Source organism: Sturnira hondurensis, unplaced genomic scaffold (genome assembly GCF_014824575.4).
Source record: "Sturnira hondurensis isolate 20B ecotype Veracruz unplaced genomic scaffold, ASM1482457v3 Scaffold0004474, whole genome shotgun sequence".
Taxonomy (NCBI): domain Eukaryota; kingdom Metazoa; phylum Chordata; class Mammalia; order Chiroptera; family Phyllostomidae; genus Sturnira; species Sturnira hondurensis.
In genome coordinates, this window is record NW_028077105.1 from 10,335,723 (window position 1) to 10,356,633 (window position 20,911).

The 20,911-nt window shown below is 36.9% G+C and overlaps 1 protein-coding gene across 5 annotated transcripts; it reads left to right on the forward strand.

Annotated features, from left to right (window-relative positions):
- Positions 1 to 1,933: 1,933 nt before the first annotated feature.
- Positions 1,934 to 19,855, forward strand: ECHDC1 (ethylmalonyl-CoA decarboxylase 1). 5 transcript variants are annotated; one of them, XM_037045793.1, is made up of 9 exons: positions 1,934 to 2,141; positions 2,816 to 2,946; positions 3,443 to 3,532; positions 6,317 to 6,538; positions 7,719 to 7,861; positions 10,341 to 10,374; positions 15,094 to 15,146; positions 16,596 to 16,676; positions 19,079 to 19,500. In XM_037045793.1, the coding sequence occupies exons 3-8, from the start codon at positions 3,517 to 3,519 to the stop codon at positions 16,668 to 16,670; spliced, it is 543 nt and encodes a 180-aa protein (XP_036901688.1). In that variant the 5' UTR covers positions 1,934 to 2,141; positions 2,816 to 2,946; positions 3,443 to 3,516; the 3' UTR covers positions 16,671 to 16,676; positions 19,079 to 19,500. The 5 variants fall into 5 exon arrangements, with proteins under 5 accessions (XP_036901688.1, XP_036901684.1, XP_036901687.1 ...); XM_037045789.1 differs by lacking the exon at positions 10,341 to 10,374 and having other exon boundaries at positions 1,954 to 2,141; positions 19,079 to 19,855; XM_037045792.1 differs by lacking the exons at positions 3,443 to 3,532; positions 10,341 to 10,374 and having other exon boundaries at positions 1,954 to 2,141; positions 19,079 to 19,855.
- Positions 19,856 to 20,911: the final 1,056 nt, after the last annotated feature.

Consider the following 20,911-nt stretch of genomic DNA (forward strand, 5'->3'; position numbering starts at 1 on the left):
CATTGAAAAGAGATACACACCTAGACAATATTTTGTGATCTATAATAAAATATAATGTAATCTATAGCATTACAAGTTTAGTATAAAGGTCTCAGAAACATATAGGTAGAGGGAGAATTTCTTATTAAAAAAGCAAGTATCAGGGTGGCTTCAGGTCTCCCCTCTAGCAGAACAGAAGACAGTAAGGTCTACAGAGAAAAGGGAGGTTGTGGTCAAGAATTAACAACCAGCCATTGAAGTTCATTAGTAAAAACAAAGAGACAATTTCAAAAATGCATAGCCTTTGAAAATAGACAATATATGTACTTCTTGGAAAAAATGAACAAAGCAAACAAAACTAATAAATACACCTTTAAGATTTTATTTATTTTTTAGAGAGAGGGGATTGGAGGGAGAAACAGAGGGAGAGAAACATCAATGTGCAAGAGAAACATGGATGAGTTGCCACTCCACACACCCCCAACCTGGGTCCTAGCCTGCAGCCCAGGCATGTGCCCCGAACTGGAATCCTTTCGGTTTGTGGGACTATGTCCAACACACTGAGCCCCTCAGGGCACAAAAAAATCATTTTAAACCCCTTTGTAACCAAGTAAGAGGTTAATTAAAATGAAAGGTTGAAATAGGCTATATAAAACAACTGATGGTTTTAAACATAAAATTAAGTCTAAAGCCATTTAAACATGGTCTAAAATATAAAATGCAACTTTGGAAAATTACTGAAATAAATGATAATATACAAAATAATATTTTTGTAATGTATGGTAGGTCTCAAATACCAGATTATTTATCTAAAACAAAGAAAAAAGGAAGCCCTGGCTGGTGTAGCTCAGTGGATTGAGCACAGGCCTGCAAACCAGAGGATCGCAGTTCGATTCCCAGTCAGGGCACACGCCTGGGTTGCAGGCCGGTTCCCTGCAGGCCAACTCCCAGCAGTGGACGCACAAAAGGCAACCATACATTGGTGTTTCTCTCCCTCTCTCCTTCCCCTCTAAAAGTAAATAAATAAATAAAATCTTTAAAAAAAAATAAAACAAAGAAAAAAGAAGATAAAAAAAGTAAAAATCCTTAATTATTTTACAAAGGAATGAGTAAACACAAATTTTATACCTTGTGTTGGTAGAAACAGATAATAATACTTTGACAGAGATTCTAGGGAAATTTAAGTAACCACAGTAGAATTAAAATCAAAATACATACTTTCTAAAGCATTAAGGAAAATAAAAATATGTGAAATGGTTCATATTACAAACTACAACGTAAAACACTCACAAAGGTAACAAACAGCAGCACACATACTGGGTGTAACTTTCAAGGTGTAAACACAGGTATGCAAGAAATTTCTTTTCCTTTCAGTCTCACTTCTATTCTGGTAGCCCAGTTCTCATGGATGGAGTGGGATCATATTTTTAGATTTTAAGGGTTGTTTCGCCTTGCTCTAATGCCGGTGACAAAATTCTGAGAGGTTTACATAATGGCGCAGAGTAAGGCAATCTAGTCCGCGAGGCAGAAACCACAGATTACTGGGGACGTTACACAACCCCGTGTGCACGGCCTCTTCGGAGTTTCCCTCTAGGCACAGGACTTTTTTTTGCAAATTTTCTGTGCGCTTATATCATCTACCCAGGTTCATCGCCAGCAGAGACCCCGAGGATCCTCTCAGTGGCTACGCAAATTAGCCTCTTCCTCTATCGCTTCCCTATTTCCAAAGTTTACAATAGAGACTGAAAATAAACTGGGTTTGGAAACTTCCCGGGACCAGCTCTAACCCTCGGTCGTAGAACCAAAAGCACGCAGCAGGTACAGCCCTAGGCTCGCCCAGACACCGAGGCCGGTGATTTCGAACTGTCAGCCGCCGGGGGTCGGGCACAGCCGGGCGGAAGCGTCGCGCGACGAAGCGGAAGTGGGTCGCGTGGGGCGGAGGAGGGGCGCGGAAGAGAGGAAGGGGAGTGAGCCGGGAGCACAGCAGGACCTTGGCTGTAGGGTCTGGATTTTAAGTAACGTCTAGGAGGGAACCCCAGCAGGTCGTTGTGTAACGGAGTTCGTCGCTTCTCCATACGATTTCTAAATCGTCTCCGCGCCGCCCTCTGCCCCCTGCCGGGCGTGGAGACGCAGTGCCCGGCGCTGCGGCCGGACTTTGCCAGGTGAACAGCGGGTGGGGAAAACTTTCCTTAGAACGTGGAGAAATAGCTGCATTGGGAGGCATTATTTCAACGTGCTGACTTAAATTAGGAATACTTTACAGGTCCTGGGATAGGTAGTGTTAAATGGCTAAAGAAAACAGTTATCTGATACAGTCTAATGTCTTGAAGCACGCAGTCACCAAGAATTGCTAAGTGGGGCCAAAAAGCCGAAGATTTTATAGGACAAAGAATAAATAAAGAAAGAGACAAGATATATCAGATTGAGTGGGCCCCATAGTCAACCTTGTGTAGGTTTGTAACCGAAGGGCAGGTGCTGATGTAAAGGAAAGTGGTTTTCCGGAAATCCTGGAGGAAGGAAATCCTCTTGTCTCAAAGCCCATGTTAGCAACGCAGGCGTCCTGGCTAGTTTAGGGGAACGGTGCAGGAGGAAGAGAACTAAGACATTTCTGGCAACGTGCTGTTTCCGACTCTGCCCTTGGGAGGTTTCGGTGTCATCTCCTGCATACATCATCCTGTAGTTTTATCACTGTATCCGCAGTTTTCACTGCTGCTATCTGGGAAAATACTTACAAGGAAACTTTTCATACCTGAATCTTTTATGAGTTTGTTAGTACAGCCTATTCTGTAATCACCACCTGATTAGTATATTAGGTTTACTTCAATCTCTGTTATAGGTTGAGAAGGCCCAGAGTCGGCTTGGCTTTTGGAGATTTGCCCAACACAACATACTGCGTTTCTGGTAAAAGGGAGCATTTATGGGATGGCAATATTTTCTATTGGCTTGCTGATGTGTGGTCCTGGGAAGGTAATGTTCCCGAGGATCTCTGTAATTGTCCTCTCACTTACCTATGCATTAAATTAGCTGGGTGAACTAAAACTTACATCATTTGTTTTGTGCAGCCAACTTTCCAAGAACAACAAACAAAAATGCCCAACTCATTTTTAGAATGTGTCTTTTAGAATTTTTTAGAACCTGAATAATCCGTTTATTGCCACACACATACAAGGTTACAAATGTAGGGGATCAAAACCACAGATTACTTACCTGTGGAAAAGACCGATAAGATCTAGAAAGAAACATTTACATCTCCCTCCTCCAACCCCCCTTTTTCTCATACATGTGAGAGCCTATTGTTTACCAACCAGTGATCTAGGTGAGAACTCTCTTCCTGAAACTTGGCCTAGAAAAAAAATTTGTAGGGGAAAGACAGAAATTGTGAAATCTACTAGGGGAGAGAGGAACATAATAATGAGATCAACCAGCTTACTTGTTCTTGAAATTGTACTATTCTGACTGAAAGACCAGTGTGAAAAGATCAGTGGAGCACAAGCTGCGATCATCATTCCAGTGTGAAAAACTAGCTTTCGAAAAGGAATGGAGTCTAATGAGGGTAAGTGGTGAGAATAATTGGCGTGTTAAGTGGAGAACTGTTAAGCTTCCTGTGATGTTATGGATTCTTAAGCCTTGTATGCCACCTGATTATTGGCAGATTTCATTTGTCAAGCACTGCTCAAGGCACTGCAAATGCCTTCTTGCTGTTAAATCTAGTGGGAGATTTGGTTAAGGAAGTAATTACGGAACAGTGTGAGGGTTAATAAAAAACATGAAGGCGAACAGACAGTGAGAAAGAGTATTTTACATTGTCTAGCATGTTAAAGGAGATGGTCTGGAGTTACTCTCATGGAGAGAAAGTGTAATAGGTGAGGGCTCAGCTAATACAGAGACTTCGAATGAAGAGAACACCTGAAGAATTTGAGGAACTGAAAGAAGTTAATTGTGGCTGTGTGAGGAAGAAGGGTGTGGGTGGCATGTAATAAAATGTGTGTATGAAATTTGAAATTATATAATGAGAGCCTAAAATGAACTCAAGACTTTTTTAAAAAGGTCCTATATTGATGGTCTGAAATAGAATATATCTAATTTTTTGTTGTTTATTACCTGTCGTAGGCTAATTGTTTTCTTATTAAGTATGTGTTTGTGGTTATTTTGTGGTTTACTGAATTTCAGAGTGTGTAACAGGCTTTAAGAGAATGGCTAGGTTATTCCCCACTCAGAGAGGGCAGCCCTTTGCTCACCTTAGCAGAACTTTACAAACATGGAGAGTGGCACCTTCCATCTCAGACTTCTGCAGTGCTCCCTTTTCTTTCCCTTTTCCTGGGTGCAACTTGACTGCAACCTCGTTTAGCTGAACCCAATCTGCTTAAGGCGGGACAGCAAAGTTTTCTGCATGACAAGTTGTAAACATTTGCTTTGTCCTGAAGAAAGTCTATGAATTGTAAATGCCTTCGAATCTGTTCATAATATTGTAAGTCTGGAACTGATTGCTTGGCTGCATGTATATACAAAACCTGAATCTCAGTCCTTGTTCAATTATTTGTACTTTCAGGAACTATAATCACTTAATAGTAGCTAACACTTTGTCAGCTCTTCAGCACTGAAGCCTTGTCTCTGAAGTTAGAATTGGGATGAAAGTGTACATATTAGCTATTAGCAAATTTCTAGAATTGGATTCCTGAACCGAGGTCAGCAAATCTGGTAGGCTTAAGCAGGGCCCTTGAGTTTTTATGGTACTGTTTGTGGTATAGACAAGGGAATATGAGAAGAGGAGAGAAAAGGGGGAGAGTTAGTGGAAGGGGGCAGGAGTGGGGGGGGCAAGTGAAAATATATGGAATTACTAGAGAGAAGGCTAGCATGAAGTATTTGTAAGGTTTCCTAGGAAAAATCAGCATATCGAAGATGTCTAATGAGGCAAAATATTAGTGACATAAATATTTAAATTTGTAATGATTTAAGGACAAAGAGAAATAGCTCTGATGGAATCAGTGCCAGTTGTCTTTGTGTTGTGGGCTTGGAGGGGGGAGTAATTTATGAAGAGAGAATAGACTCATTGCAATGAAAGAAGACCTGTTGTTTATTGATTCTGTTATCCCACAATAAGAATTTAAAATGCTAGTGATTTTATAAACCATACTCCATTATCTTCTTGTTTAATTCTTGTTCTTTTCCCCAAACAGAATATTGTGGAAAACAAAGGCAGTTTTTTAAAAATAGCCACCCAAGTCCTTATCTGGTTTCTTTGGCACATTTCTTTTATACTGAAGTCATAGTCAATGTGGAAAAGATCAAGATTTCTTCCCCAATTTAACTTTCTATAGAGTTGTCTCTTGTATGTCTGATATATCCCTAGGTATAAAACATGCAAGAACATAATCTAAGAGCATAATCCAAGCTTGGACATATTTGAGAGAGGGGGAAGGGGAGGAAATGGGAGAGAGGGAGAGAGTAGTGGGGAAAGAGAGTGTTGAAATCAGATACAAAGAATATCTCATATTCTTTATATAAAATTCAAAGCAGACAAACTGATTTTGGATATTAGAGGTCAAGATAGTTATCCTTATTTGGAGTGGTGATCGAAAGTTGGCAGAGCAAACCTGAGATTCATGCTATCTGCTGAGTGCTAGGTACTTAAATGTATTTGCCTTGGGGAAGTTCATTGAGCTGTATATTCTTAACATATGTTTTATGTCAACAGCAATGCTTATGTAAGGTAAAAAGTCTGTGGGCAGAGTTGCGATTACTTGGTAAAAGTGAGAGAAGAGTAACAGGACCCCGGGGAACACAGAAACCCCACACACACATTCCTATTTTTTTCCTTCTTCCTCTGGACCCCTTCCAGCCTCTATAAAAACATCACAGAAAGTAAGGATAATGCTAAGAATCAAATTTCTGTTAGAGAGTGGGATTTCTTTTGTAGCATTTCTGCATTGAGACTGTCTCTAAGTAGACATTTGAACTGATTTCTTCTTAAATTTTGGAAATGTTAGAATTGGAAAAATAACTACTGTCATGAGAAGGATTACCTGGAGGCAGGAAATGGCGCTAAATACAGAATAGCAACATTCTTCTAACCCTCCCTAGTATATTAAATCTGTGTAAATGCCCTGCCACTCTGTTACCATCACTCAGTGGTAGATCCTGAAATGATGTCCTTTGTGACTTATTTGGTTTGAGAAAGGGGGAAAAGGAAAGGAATTCCATACTATAACCATCTCTTCTAAGAGTGCTTTCATAAGTTGGGAGATACTTCCAATTAAACAGAAAGGTCTATTAACAAAATAATATTACAAAAGTGTCTGTTCATCTGTACTACATATACTTATGTCTCTTTTTCCAGAAATGGCAAGAAGTCTTTTGAAGACATCATCTATGTCTCTAAGGACAAAATTGCTACATCAAACAGGATTGTCACTTTATAATACATCTCATGGCTTCCATGAAGAGAAAGTAAAGAAAATACTTCAGCAGTTTCCTGGGGGAACCATTGACCTTCAGAAGGAAGACAATGGCATTGGCATTCTTACTCTGAACAATCCAAGTAAACGGAATGCCTTCTCAGGTATAGAGAGTTTTCTTTTGCTTGTGAAAGAGTAACATAAGTAACCTGCTGTTACATAACTCTTATCCTTACCCTGGTGACATTAACTCTTGGAAGTCATGGATCCTTGTAGAACATGAAAACAAAACTGTCATATGAGCCAGGAACATTTTTTCCTAATTGTGGAAATTTGAATGCTTTTCTTTTAAAACAACCCATGAATACAGATGCTGATGAAAAGGAAACTGTCAAATTAATCTTGACTATTTTTTTCCATTGAAATGTACTAACTGCTTGCTAACTTCATTTGTTTGTGTTCAGCTAATGTCACTGGGAAACAAAGAAAAGGGGTTTTCAAATATTTTTAAAAACTAAAGAGAAAAACCTATACATTAAAAAGAAATTACTGATTAGCTTAAATTTTTTGTGTGAATTGAAATAAGACTGTGATTTTTAACCATGTAATTCCAGTATTACCAGTGAAAATGCTTCCCATACCTGTTTGTTGCTCCTTTCCTAACTCTTAGTTAATGGTAAATACTTTCTGTTTGCTAGGCAGTGCTCTTAGCATACAAGATTTTATTCTTGCTCTCAAAACACTTACAGTCTAATCGTTTTTTTTATAGAAAAACACACATTTAGGGTAAGAATAAATCTATATTGGTAAATATGGACCTTCAGTCATCCCAGTACTGCCCAGTATTACCATAACCTCATGCTCTGAGGCAGTACTGTAGTTGAATTAGGGATATTGGCACAACTCGTTAAGTGTTTGCTGTCTAAGACAGTGCGTACTGCTGTGAAGTGAGACCTGTATTTCCTTTTTACCCTAAGGAATATGTTTTCTTAACACCATATTCCACAGTTTGATTCTAGTGTTCGTATTACTAAGACATATATATGTTCTCATTTTTCTTCATAACCATATATTTGTGTAATTTCTTAAGGTAGAGAGAGAGAAAGATTGCTAACAAATTATGAACTTTTAAAATAGGCAAAAAAATAAGTAAATAAAGCAGGCACTGTTATGTATACCTTTTCTGGATATATTCACAGTGGCAACATAGCAGGGATTTAACATTCGGTAAAAACTTGTAAAATGTACCATCTAAGTACCCTGTTTGCCACCTCATTGTTTCTAAATTATTTCTATTCTCTGAGTGTCTTAGCTGTTTGTGATCCCCCCTCTACTCTCTGACAGGTGTTATGATGCTACAGCTTTTGGAAAAAGTGATTGAATTGGAGAATTGGACAGAAGGGAAAGGCCTCATTGTTCGTGGGGCAAAAAATACTTTCTGCTCAGGGTCTGATCTGAATGCTGTGAAGGCACTAGGAACTCCAGAGGCAAGTATATATGAACTGTATACTAGGTTCTACAAGTTTATTAGACGTTTATGGCTGAGATACTTATATTTTACTTATATTTATATCTTACTTATATTTGTTGTAATGACAGCTACTCTTTAATAGCTTTTCAAGGATCAGAGGTTTTTTGTTGTTGTTGTTTTGCTTCTTAAAGATTAGTAGTGTGAAATACTGGAATTTAAAAAAAAGACAGGAAAATTAGCAATAACCAAAGTGTTATACATTATTAAATTTAGCAAGAATTTGAGTTTTTAAGTGGAAGCCCCTTCCATTTCCTGAGAAAGAATTTTACGCAAGGTATAAAGTACTGTTATAGCTTTGGTACATAGTAGGCTTCAACAAATGATAACAATTTAAAAATTTGCTTTTAATTATTATGCCTATAGAAAAAAATCTTAATCATCTTCCATTATCAATCCTCCTAGGAACCTCTTTTTCTTAAATTCAGGCTTCCACATACAACAAAATGAGAGAGAGAAAGGGCAGGGAGGGAGGGGGGAGAGAGAGAGAGGAAAAAAATGACAAGGAAAAGGAAAAAATGTATTTGTTGCCATTTAATTATAGATCTGGGCCGTATTTAGGTAATAAAAAGGGAGTTGTGTTATTCACTTATTTTTAACTTATTTTTAAAAAATTGTTGATACTGTTACAGATGCCCCCCATTTCCCTTCCCTTTCCTTCCCTCCCCGAGCCCTGACACCAGCCTTCAGTCATCCTCCCCCGAGATCTGTCAGTCAGTTCCATTGCATCCATGCCTCTGGTTTTGTTTTGTTTCTCAGTTTAGTTTGTTCATTAGATTCCACATATGAGTGGGATCATATAGTATTTGTCTTTCTCTGACTGGCTTATTTTGCTTAGCATAATGTTCTCCAGGTCCATCCATGCTGTCACAAAGGGTTAGAGTTGCTTCTTTGGTATTCCACAACTCTCACACCACTACCTATGTTTGCATAAATATATGGGAGCAAAGAGTTCTTTTGTTAATTTTGGCAGACTTGGATTTGAAGGCTGGTTTCAACACTTTCTGGCTAAGTTATTGCGCAGTCACTTAATCTTTCCAAATCTTATCTTCCTAATCCATAAATGAGAATTATGGATTTCACAAACTATTGTGAGGACTCAAGGTAATGTATATAAAGTGAGTTCTAGCACAGTATCTGAAAAATGTAGCTATTTTTATTTTAAATCTCTTGATATCGATAAATATTCGTGAAATGGTTCACAATTTGTAGCACCACCAGACTTAAATTTGTAATGCGTCTGGTTAGAGTGTGAAGCTGGCAAATCAAATGTATGGACTCTTACCCATGCTCTACTAATAATTAAACATGTGACCTGCAAGTCACTTGATTATAAGTTTTCATCTCCACAACGATTGAATTACTCGGCACCTTTGTTCACTAAAGACACTGTAAAGGTAGAATAATAGGTGCTTGTGGGTCTGATACAAGTCCGGTAGGAAAACATCCCTAAAACGGTGAAAGGTTATTTTGTTTTCTTCTAGTTAGAAGGTTGTTTCTGTCTCTTCAGATGATGCAGCCAGGATTTTCCCCGCCATGCATGTAAAAGTTAAAGTGGAAACACAGGAATGATCTAAGTTGTGTAGGAAAATGTGTAGTTTTTATACATACTTAAGGTAAGGGGTCACTTTAAAAAGTCCATTCTTTCTCGTACGGACATTCTCCAAGTTCTCTGCTCTGCTGAATGCCTGCGGTAGAGTAAGATTAACTTCTGAGCAACTGCTGACAACCAAGGTGGAGAGGCCCCCAGTGCTAAAGCACACTGGGGGTGTCAGTCACCCGTAGTGATGCCAGGCTGCCAGTCCAATCAAAAAACCCTGGAGTTGTGATTTTACTTTACAATGTGTATTTTAGAACCCAGCTCAGTACTTAAAGTACCTCATTTTATTTAAAGCACTTTCCTGGGTAGATGAATCCTTTCTTGTACTTTTATGAAATCTGCCTATTACCATATTTTGCTATGGATATGCACTCCCATGTGTAATGTGCACTCACATTTTTGGCCCAAACTTTCAAGAAAAAATCTTTCATGTTAATTTTTAATTAATTTATATTTAGATACTTTTTTGTATTATAAAGGAACTTATTGTGGACCATATCATTATACAAGAAACATTATATAACAAATAATTACAAAAGATGAGAACCAGATACAAGGTATTTCAGGTACTACCCATATATAATGCACATCCTTATTTTCCCCTCAGAAATTTGGGCTAAAAACTGTGCATTATACATGGCAAAATACAGTAATAGTGTAGGAAATATGTAGCATAGAAATAGGAAATCTGCATAAACTTCTCTTATGGATAATATTAAAAAGCACAGTAATATGTGTAAAGTGTGGGGTATATTTGTCTCACAATGATTTTAAAATTAACAAGCAGTAGAAATAATGTCCATAAAGTTCCTGATAAGTATTTCTATTTCTCATATAGATGGCATTTCTATATGTCTCAGAAATAACTACAGGTATGTGTGACACTGAAATTTGAAGTGGCATGGGGACTTCTGTGGCTCGTCCTTGGGTATGAATTGCAGCTGTGTGTATGAATGCATCCGCCCTCACCACCAAGAGTGCACTTACTCTTTTTGTTGTAGGGGCATCAGTAGCATCTGCCGATTGGGTGCATTTGCTCTTTGAGCATGATGATTTTAGAAATTGGCTTACTTTCCTTTCTCATTACAATTAGATACTTGAAAGTGACTATTAGATGGCATTAAAAAAACCGCGATTGTGTTGATGTTTTTGCCACTGTATTTTTTTCAGTTAAAAAAATTTTTATTAATGAAAATGACCAAATATCAACAAAAGTAGAGAGACTAATACAGTGAAACCCTCATGTATGTACTCATTACAGCATCAGCAACCATAATCGTTTTATTAATCTGTTTATCATTCCATTTTTTTATGTAGCTGGTCTCTTAAGAAGTTGGTTTTGTTTGGTATTCTTTGTTTAATGAGCAGGAAAAGAGCCTCAACTGTCCCTACAAGTCAATTAATTCTTCAGAAAGTATACCAAGAATTCTTGGTATTGAGAAAAGTTCTGGCAGAGAGATGAATTAGCACAGCACAAGCATTAGGCCCCCAGAAGTTATGGGACAGAGAAAAGAATAAAGTAGGAAAAAAATCTAATGTAAGTACTGGGTTGGCCAAAAAGTCCATATGTGTTTTTATTTTATAAAAGACTCATTTTTCATTTTAACCAGTAACTTAATTGATCTGAATATTGTGAGTATGGCGGCTCTCCTTTGTAGTATAATGTAGATTGTTCTTAATGTCTGGATTTGATTGCTGCCAACTTCAACTGGTCTACCTGACTGTAGAGCATTGTCCAGCAAGAAATCTCCAGCATGAAACTTCGCAAACCAGTTTTGATACTTTCTGTGACACAGTCACAGAAGTTTCTCCCTACACTGCACAAATCTTTTTTTGCATTTCAGTTGCTTTTTTACCTTTCTTGAAATAATAAAGCATAATATGCTGGAAATGTTGCTTATTTTCTCCTATCTTCAGTATTAAAGTGGCTATACAAAAGTTCAATTTCGATAAGTTTTTTAAAAAAAACACTGAAATGACAGCTGTCACAATACAGTTGTTTTTGAATGAAGTTAAAGACAATTAAGCACCACTAGAGCCATCTTACTGAAAAAACCAAATGACCTTTTTTGGCCAACCCAATATTAACCCAATTATATGATTTGAATTTGTTTTCACAGATGTTCTGTAGGTCACAATAAGTCTTTTTTTGTCAGAGGGCAAAAATAATTAAGATCTAATTATAAGCTTTAAGATAGGAGATAAAAATGCTTTTACTTTGCACTGAATGGGTATTAAACCTCAAGGAAAAGTCTAACATTTTAGAAACCTTCACACACTTAATCTAGCTTGAAAATATCTTTTGCCCCCTGACCTACTTTGTTCCTACTCTGCCAATCCATTGCTCCTTATTTCTCATTGCTTAAATTTCTACAGCAACCTCAAAGTTCTTGTCTACCTTTATCGCTTTTGTGACTACTATTTTTTTAAACGGATACCAGTTTAGCAAACTGTTCCATTCTTTATTTTTTTAAATATTTTATTTATTTATCTTAGAGGGGAAGGGAAGGAGAGAGAGAGAGAGGGAGAGAAATATCAATGTATCCCCTGCCGGGAACCGGGAACTGGCCTGCAACCCAGGCATGTGCCCTGACTGGGAATCGAACCTTGATCGTGTGGTTTGCAGGCCCACGCTCAATCCACTGAGCTACACCAGCCAGGGCTGTGACTACTATTGAACAGTTCCATTTTAGCCTTACTGATTTATAGACAAGCTATTATGTTTTTCTCTAAGCTCTTCCAAAGTATTCTGAGGATATAAATAAGTCCACATAGCAGGCACTTAGTGGGAGAAAGAGGCTCATTTATGGTTCTAGGATAAGATACTTTACGGGTTGGGCATTTTCCACTTAAGATAAATGTGGCCTAGAGTAAATAGGATGTTAATATAGTTCCTTTGGCACTTAGGCTGCGTATTGCACTTCTCTGGAAAAGTAGGGTTGGGTCTCAGGGTATCTTCCAGAAAGGATGAAAATATCACCCCCTGCAGCAGCTCTACTGACCTATTTTTAGTGTTTGCCAGCTTCCAGCTTTCATTTTCAGAGCAAGTCTAGCTTTTCATTGGTTCCTTTCTTTTAGTTCTATCACAAGTACGGATTTATTGCTGATTGGCAGTTTGGTTGTAGAGTCTGTGTGGCGTTGTAGTGTTGGCCATGATTTCATACTGCTTTTAAACTTTTTTACTGTTTTACTTTTGAATGAGAATTATAACAGTACACAGGTTAATACCTCCTCACTTTCATTTCGATCAGTTCTAAATACTTCCATCAGAATGTTAAGTGCTCTAAACCTAGTAACAGAAAATATGCCTATTAGAATTATTTTGAGATCCTTTAACAGTCTGTATTAGACAGGTTTTCAATAGAATATAAATCATTCTGGTTTTAAACTTATAGCTCTTTGTGCTTGCATTAATTTTCTTATCACTTTATAATATAGACTGCCCTTCCTGAGAAAGGATTTTGTTTAGAAAATTGGTATCATACTGGTTTTTAGCATTCGTTGTCTGCATTTGTTTTATTGATCAGCATAGTTATCCATCTAAAAGTCATCTGACTCAGTTAACTTCATCAGGCATATACTATTTATATGTAGCGAAACATTGTACCAGCCTCTGAAGATAATAAAGAAGGCATTTTTCCAACTTCAAGGAACTTACTGCCTAAGCCTAAGTAAATGCCATCTCCCTTTCTACTTTATGAGGCCTTCCCAACTTCCCAACCAATTGAAATGAATTGTCTCTTATTTGGTACTATTCTCAGTTTGTTCGAGCATTTTAAAAAATATTTATGCTATACCTTGATGTATTGCATTTCTTTATCTCATAAGATTTTTGAGGAATAGGAACTGGGACCACAGTCTACTTACTGTAGCCTTTAGCCCTTACCTTGTAGAGACAAGCCTAAGAATAAATCCAGACACAATGCATACAAGACAACCTGTAAGTATTATTATTAAATTACAAAAATAAAAATATTGCAGAAACACAAAGGACACTATTACTGTAGGATTTAGACAATGTTGATGGAAAATATTTGATCTGTGCACTCCCTAAAATACGTAGAGGCAAGGACAGGCTTTCTTCGGAGCAATGGGAATGGTGTGAGCAAAGACATGGAAACAAGTGTAAACTACTAAAGGAATGGCAAGTAGTTTGTTGTGGCTGAAGTTAAGATGCTTGGATGAACAGTACAGGTGTCAGTAAAGTTGGTAAAATAGTTTGGGATCTGTCCTTCCTAAGGATTTAGACTATTTTATTGGTGATATGAAATAATCATCTTATGGGAAGCTTCATCAGGAAGCAGGGTGCCCTATATATTGCAGAAGAAAAAGAAGTTAAATACAGAAAGGTGATTTGGGAAGTAAGCCTATTTTAATAATCTAAGCATCAATAACAAAAGTCTGGACTAGTGTAATGACAGTGAAAATTAAAAAAATGAAGGGATTATGTTGGAAATATTTTGAAGGAAGAATTTGGAAGACATGCTTGGTAACTAGACAAGTGTGGAAGAACTGTGAAGTGGAAGGGCCAAAGAAAACCAAAATTATGAGTCTTATTGACAAGAAGACCTTTGTCTCTTAACTCATAACTTTCTTAAATTTCTGTGATCATTTTTCCAACTGTCCTTTAAGTCAAATAGAACAGGTATTTTTTTATTTTTTAGTCCTTCCTTATGGATGAGGAAACTGAAGTTCATAGTTATGCCTTGCTCAGGTGCATGTTATTATACAGTGGTAATGCTAGGATTCAAACTCACCTCTGTTTTGCCATCATGAATATGAAGTATTGGCAGAATGTGAAATTTCTAGTCAGTTTTGCGACTCTATGTGAAAACAATAGTTGAAGCAATGGAAATGGATCAGATTTCCAAAGAAATTGTAGATAAAGATGGTGAAGAGAATCATGGATTAGATTCGTATACATGCATTTAGAAGATTTAGCTGAATAAAAAGAAACAAAAAGAAAACTGGAAAAGAACAATAAAAGAGAAGAGACTCAGGAGTAGACAGGGAACTAGTAACTAGACAGTTACTAGAAACTGAGAAAGAATATCAAAATAAAGAAACTTGTCAAAGCAAAATACCATTTCTTATGGAGAGACAGGAAGATGAGGAAAGGACAAGCTGTTTAATCTGACCTGATGAAGATTATTAGAAACTTTTGAGGGGAGTCTTGAGAGAAGTCTACAGATCAGAGTATACTGGCCTGAAGGAGGAAAAAATGCAGTGAGTTTAGACTGCCTTTAAGAAATTGCTTTTATATGTTTATATTCTTAGGGATCGGAGTTTTGGATAATTAGCGGGTGTCTCTTATGTCTCCTCCCTCCATACTACTCAGAACACACTCTTCTGGGTTATTTGATTTAACTCTCACATCTAAGTGTTTGCTAATGCTTCATGCAAAGCTGAGCTCGAATCCTAGAAAATCAGTATCAAAAACTGCATCAATGTGCATTTCACAGCATCAAAGAGTTTTAAATGAAACCTCATTTAAAAATGTTAGATGTATTTTTGACTTTGCTTCTAACTCCTGAAATAAAAATCTTATGTAATAATTTGCATTAAACCTTTGTGTTTATTTTTATTTAAAGGATGGAGTGGCCTTATGTATGTTCATGCAAAACACCTTAACAAGATTTATGAGGTAATGCAATTTTCTTTTCAAAATATGATTTCTAAAAAACAAAAAAATAGCTCTTTATTCTATGTGTTGCACCACTTAAAAGAGCAAGCTGATTTTCCAATTATATTTATTCTAATGATGACCTATTTGTGCCATCAAGGGTAATCACTTAATTAAACGTTAGTGAAATATATACAAGTATTTTAAAAATAAGACACGAGAGAAAAACAATTTAAGACACAGCACTTTCCCTAAAGCACTTATATTACTATTAGCTATATATATGTAGCTATAGAGATGAGAAAGTTAAATACTGATATTATAGCAGAATAAAGACACATAAAGGTTACCTAATCTAAGTTGGTAGCATGGTCTGTTATTTAGAGGAGAGAGAAAAAGAACCGTGGATTTCTGGGGAGGATGGCTTCACTTTGCACCTAAATGAACAAGCAAAAGGAGAGAATTCTTGGCTTGTTGCTGTGCATTTGGAGTTACAAACAATGACTGGTTTGGGCTGATTAGCTCTCTACTTCTGTATTCCAACTGGAAACAACTTAATTACAAAAACTAAGGAAATTCATATTTATTTAGTATATTTACTAATTGGACATCACTGTACTTTTGTTGTTCTTCAATAAAAAAGAACAAAGGAATCATACTATTCTAAAATACTTTTTATTGTATTGGCAACTGTTCACCTCCATTTTCCTATTACATTTGACTTTTTCTTAGATAAATCTTGAGTTTTGTTTTAAATTTTTTTTTTAAATTGGGAGTAGTGTTAAGAAATTTGCAGTCACTTTAAAGCTACAGCTTTGCATTTCCGTTAGAACCTAAAAAAAAAAAATCCAGACTGTCCAAACATTTTCGACTTATCTTTTAATACTGGAACAGTCCCGCACTGCAAGGTGGGTCATGCCCACAGGAGAGGGGACAAGATTTATTTTTACCACAGAACATTCCTTTTACATAGGAGTTGTCTATGGATCATTTCGGTGAGCAGTGAAAAGACTTTGTAACAACACAGTCTGGGAACTCATTCTTCTGTATCTCATTTCCTCCTTTTGGCTACGGCCTTAACTTCCCCAGGTATAATCTGATATCAGTAAAAGTGGACCAAAATAGTCTCACATCGAATTATTCCTGATTGCCAGGAAGTAGTTGAAAAGTTCCAGGAACTGTATGTCATCCAAAAATATCCATTTATTTGGAATAAAGTTACAAACTGACTACAATTTAAAAATATATGATTCAAAGAGGTATTTTGATAAATTTGCACGGTATTTAGTATGAATTATGTATCTTCAGATATACTGTTTTGCTCCTCATGATCCCTCGAGATTTTATGATTATAAACATAGTTCAATAATTTTGTTTCTATTGCATCTCAAGTTTTAAAATAATATTTGCAAATTAATACTGAAATGAAAAATGTGAACATATATTTTTCCTTTTTCCTTCAACATACAGACTTCCATTAATAAGTGTCGCACTAGTTCAAGGCTGGGCGTTGGGTGGAGGAGCAGAGTTTATTACGGCATGTGATTTCAGGTAGGGTGAAAACTGCATTACCCCTTGCACAGGTACAACTAACATATACTCAAATTTATTATTCACCTGAATATAAGTATTTCATAATCTTAAAATAGGAAAATCAATTAGCACATTATTTTTTATCATTAGAATAGTCAGTCAAGCATAACTCTGCCATCATTTTATTACCACTCATTCCAAAAGTTAACAAAATAAATTGAGTTTAAAGAACTCAAATTCATTTTAGCAAAATCCCTCCCAGCATCTTGGGCTTTAACCACCTTTTATGTTCAGGTGATACTCAGTGTATTTATTCCTGACATAATCCTTTTCTGTATTGTAGGAATAGCCCTGAGCCAGTTTGAGTCAGTTCCAGAATGTAATTTAGACCTGTGATTTATTAAATTTATTCTGTGGAAAGCCACTTCATAGGATCGCGTTCAGTGTTAACAGTATTCCCGTCTCTAGACCATTTGGCATTATTTCTGTAATTTCTATTCTACTTCTCTTTTGACATCTTCTATTTAACAAGCAGTGTTTCCTTTCAAATTTGGAGCTAGATTCAGATTCTTAGGGGACTTGTTCTTTCGTCCAATTAAAAATTATGTTATCGAAAACTACTATTTTCATGGATATTTGCAGCTAAAAGCAATGGTTAATAATTGAGGAAGATTTACCCTTGTAGGAGGAACTCACACCTGAGGAGGAAGTTCTCTTTCCCAGTGGTTTAATAAATAGGCGTTTGTGAGGCGTATTCTACTGGACTCTCTCTTCTGATTATGGGGTCAAAGAGTAAGTTTATTATTCTTGGTGCTGATGGAACCAAACCACCTATGGTTGAGCATTGAACCCTTTCGAAAGCTAAACTAACTTGTGGGATTTGTTTGTAATGAGTAGGTGAAAGCAATGATTTTTTTTAAAGAAAAATTCAGACATGACCTTTGGTCCAAATTAAGTTTTTAACATAGTGAAATCTTCTCACTAAAGTGTGGAGTCAAAATAAAACTCAGAGGCACCATCCCCTAAACAGTATAACTTTATGCAGTCTATTAAGAGAGTACAAATACTGAACTGGCAATTGTGAACACCTTTTGCTATGTTCACTAATTTCTTTGTTAACTCATCTTTATTGTACCCCTTTGCTTATTAACCACCCTATTCATAAAAATCCCAAGATTTGGGGACAGTGAATTCCTGCGAGAGAAAAATCACTGCTCTCAGTCTCACTCAGCTGCTATTAACTTTCAGAATGGTATCTCCAGTTCCAGTTCGGCCTAGCTAGCTGTTGTGGGTACTGTGAGGTTAGTGCACACATAATGAAGCTGCCCTGCCTGGGTTCTCATTCTAGCTCTGCTATAGCTGCACAAGATGCTGAGGTGTTTATATAGTTACCTCAGCTTTTCCTCTGTAATATGAGGCTACTACTGTACCCCATACAATTGTTCTGAGGATTGACATGAAGTTCTGTAGAAAACTGTATGTTATTGAATGCTAAAGTCTTAACAGAGCAACCAGGGTAACCCTTTTAAATAAGTCAGATACTACTCTCTTGAGTAACCTCCTCTAAATAGCTTCACACTTAAAAAATAAAATCTGAACTCTCATGTGAGGCTTATACACCTACCTCTCCAATTTCTACTGCCATTACTGTTTCCTGCATTCCAAGTACAGTAGCCTGTTCCCCAGAGATTCTAAGAAATTCTACTTCAAGGCCTTTGCACTTGTAGTCCCTCTTCCTGGAACGCTTGACCCACCCCCCTACCCCGACCCCCGATTTTTTCATCGCTCCCTCACTCAGGTAGCTGCTCAAATATTCAGAGGCCTTTTCCATCTAAAATAGCACACCCCTGACACACACACCCTCCTTCTCCAGTCCCTTGCCCCATTTTATTTTTATAGCTCTTACCACCACTGACATTATGTCATTCAGTGTCTTTTCTTGAAACTGGCATTGGTAGTGCTCAGTGCATACTTGCTGGGAGACTAGATAGATGCTGGTTAAAAGACAGTTTTTCTTTTCCTGTGGGCAACTGACTGATTACTGTTTTTTATTTTTTCATGGTATACACATAACATTACCTACTCACATGTCTTCACTTAACCTAGGTTTTCTCATTAGGCCACCACTTACTTTAGAGGTACATTTTGGGCTTTTAAAAATAAATATAAAGACAACACTCTTATTTATAAAGAAGCAAGCACAACAAAAATGTTGATACTGGTTTTAGAGGGAGGTTGTAAGTATTGTATATAATTTGAATTCTGTATTTAGCCAGATTTTTTTAACATTCAGTTTTTAATGTATCTACCTATAAAGACCTATGGAGATTTCTGATCAGATCATGAATGGTTGGTAGTTGATGACTAAAGCGTGTATACTTACTTAAAATTAAGTTGTTTTTTTCTTTTCTGTGTTGCAGATTAATGACTACAGGGAGTGAGATCAGATTTGTTCACAAGGAGATGGGTATAATACCAAGCTGGGGTGGCGCTACCCGGCTAGCTGAAATTATCGGCAGTAGACAAGCTCTTAAAGTGCTAAGTGGGGCCCTCAAAATGGATTCAGAACAAGCTTTAAACCTAGGAATGGTTGACGAGGTCTTGCAGTCTTCAGGTGAAACTGAAAGTCTGGGAGCGGCACAAGAGTGGCTAAAGCAGTTTACCCAAGGGCCAACAGAAGTAATTAGAGCTTTGAAAAAAGCTGTTTCTTCAGGCAAAGAGCTTTGTTTCGAGGAGGCATTACAGACCGAAAGAGATCTTTTAGGGACACTTTGGGGTGGACCAGCAAATCTGGAAGCTATTGCTAGGAAAGGAAAATTCTGTAAGTAGGTGTTTTAAAATATGAAATACTGCAATGATTAATGTGTAAAAGACTTAAATATTAAATGTCAGAATTACTTTGAAGGGTACCGGTGGTATTTGGGTTTTTAATAATTTTTTGAGTACCTAAACTCATTGGCGTAATTTTTAGAATACTCTAGTACCCCCTCGACTTGCAGAGGTTGGGTTCCATGATCCCCAGGGGAAACCTGAAAGTGAGGATAGGAACAAACCCTCTGTATACTGTTTTTTCCTTTAATTACACACCTGTGATATAGCTTAACTTACAAATTAGGCACAATAAGAGATTAACACTACTAATAAGCAATTATAATGTACTTTAATAAAAGCTCTGTGAATGTGGTCTCTTCAAAATACTTTATTGTATTCTACTTACCTTTTTACATGCAGGAAGCACATTATTGTTTCTCTGATACATCTGAATCGCCAGCATCACTAATCTGGCACTTTGGGGCCATTATTAAGTAAAATAAGGTTTACCTGAATATAGGCACTATGATACTAACTGAGAGAGCTACTAAGTGACCAACAGGCAGGTAGAATACACAGCGCAGATACGCTGGACAGAGATTCAAGTCCTGGAGTAGGACAATGTAAGACTTCAACATGCTACCAAGAATAGTATACCATTTAAATCATGGCTTATTTCTAGAATATTCCATTTAATATTTTGGGGCTACAGTTAACTGTAGGTAACTAAAACCTCAAGTGAAAGCACATATGAAGGGAGGGGTGGAAATTATTGTATTTCAGCATTTACCAAGTAAATCTGGAATGTTTGGCTAAAATACACAATACTTTTGGCTTTAAAATTAATGCCCATTCCCAAATTTCCATACCAGTTCTTAGCCTATAACCAAAAACTAGTTTTTAAAAGGAAAAAATTTCAGCCCTGGCTGGCATAGCTCAGTGGATTGAGCATGGGCCTGTGAAGCAAAGGGTCGCCGGTTTGATTCCCAGTCAGGGCACATGCCTGGGTTGCAGGCCATTTCCCAGCAGGGGACACATGAGAGGCAACCATACATTGACATTTCTCTCCCTTTCTCCTTCCCTTTCCTTTTAAGGATAAATAAATAAAAATCTTTTAAAAATTTACTCATATTTAAAGAAATTTTCTATATAAACCTATTCCTGGGGTTATTTTTATTGAGTGTTTTTTCTGCCTTATCTGGAAAATAATTTATAAACACAAAAAACCTTAATGAAACTTGAAATTAAAGAACAAAAGTGGAAACAAGAAAAGGTATCATCAATCGTTTTGTGCTCTAAGAAGGCATGGAGAATGAAAGATGCTCCCCAGCTTACCCCCCTACAAATTTGGAGTTTTATTTATTTGATGTTTCTAATAATTTTCTATTTTAAATTCCGTACTAAACAAGAATGGCCACGCCCTGGCTGGTGTAGCTCAGTGG

What these genes read in the sequence shown, in the direction of transcription:
- ECHDC1 (XM_037045789.1), top strand. An exon ending in TAAACGGAATGCCTTCTCAG is followed by an intron (nt 6,539 to 7,718) that starts GTATAGAGAGTT and finishes ACTCTCTGACAG; the next exon opens with GTGTTATGATGCTACAGCTT. An exon ending in AGGCACTAGGAACTCCAGAG is followed by an intron (nt 7,862 to 15,093) that starts GCAAGTATATAT and finishes TTTTATTTAAAG; the next exon opens with GATGGAGTGGCCTTATGTAT.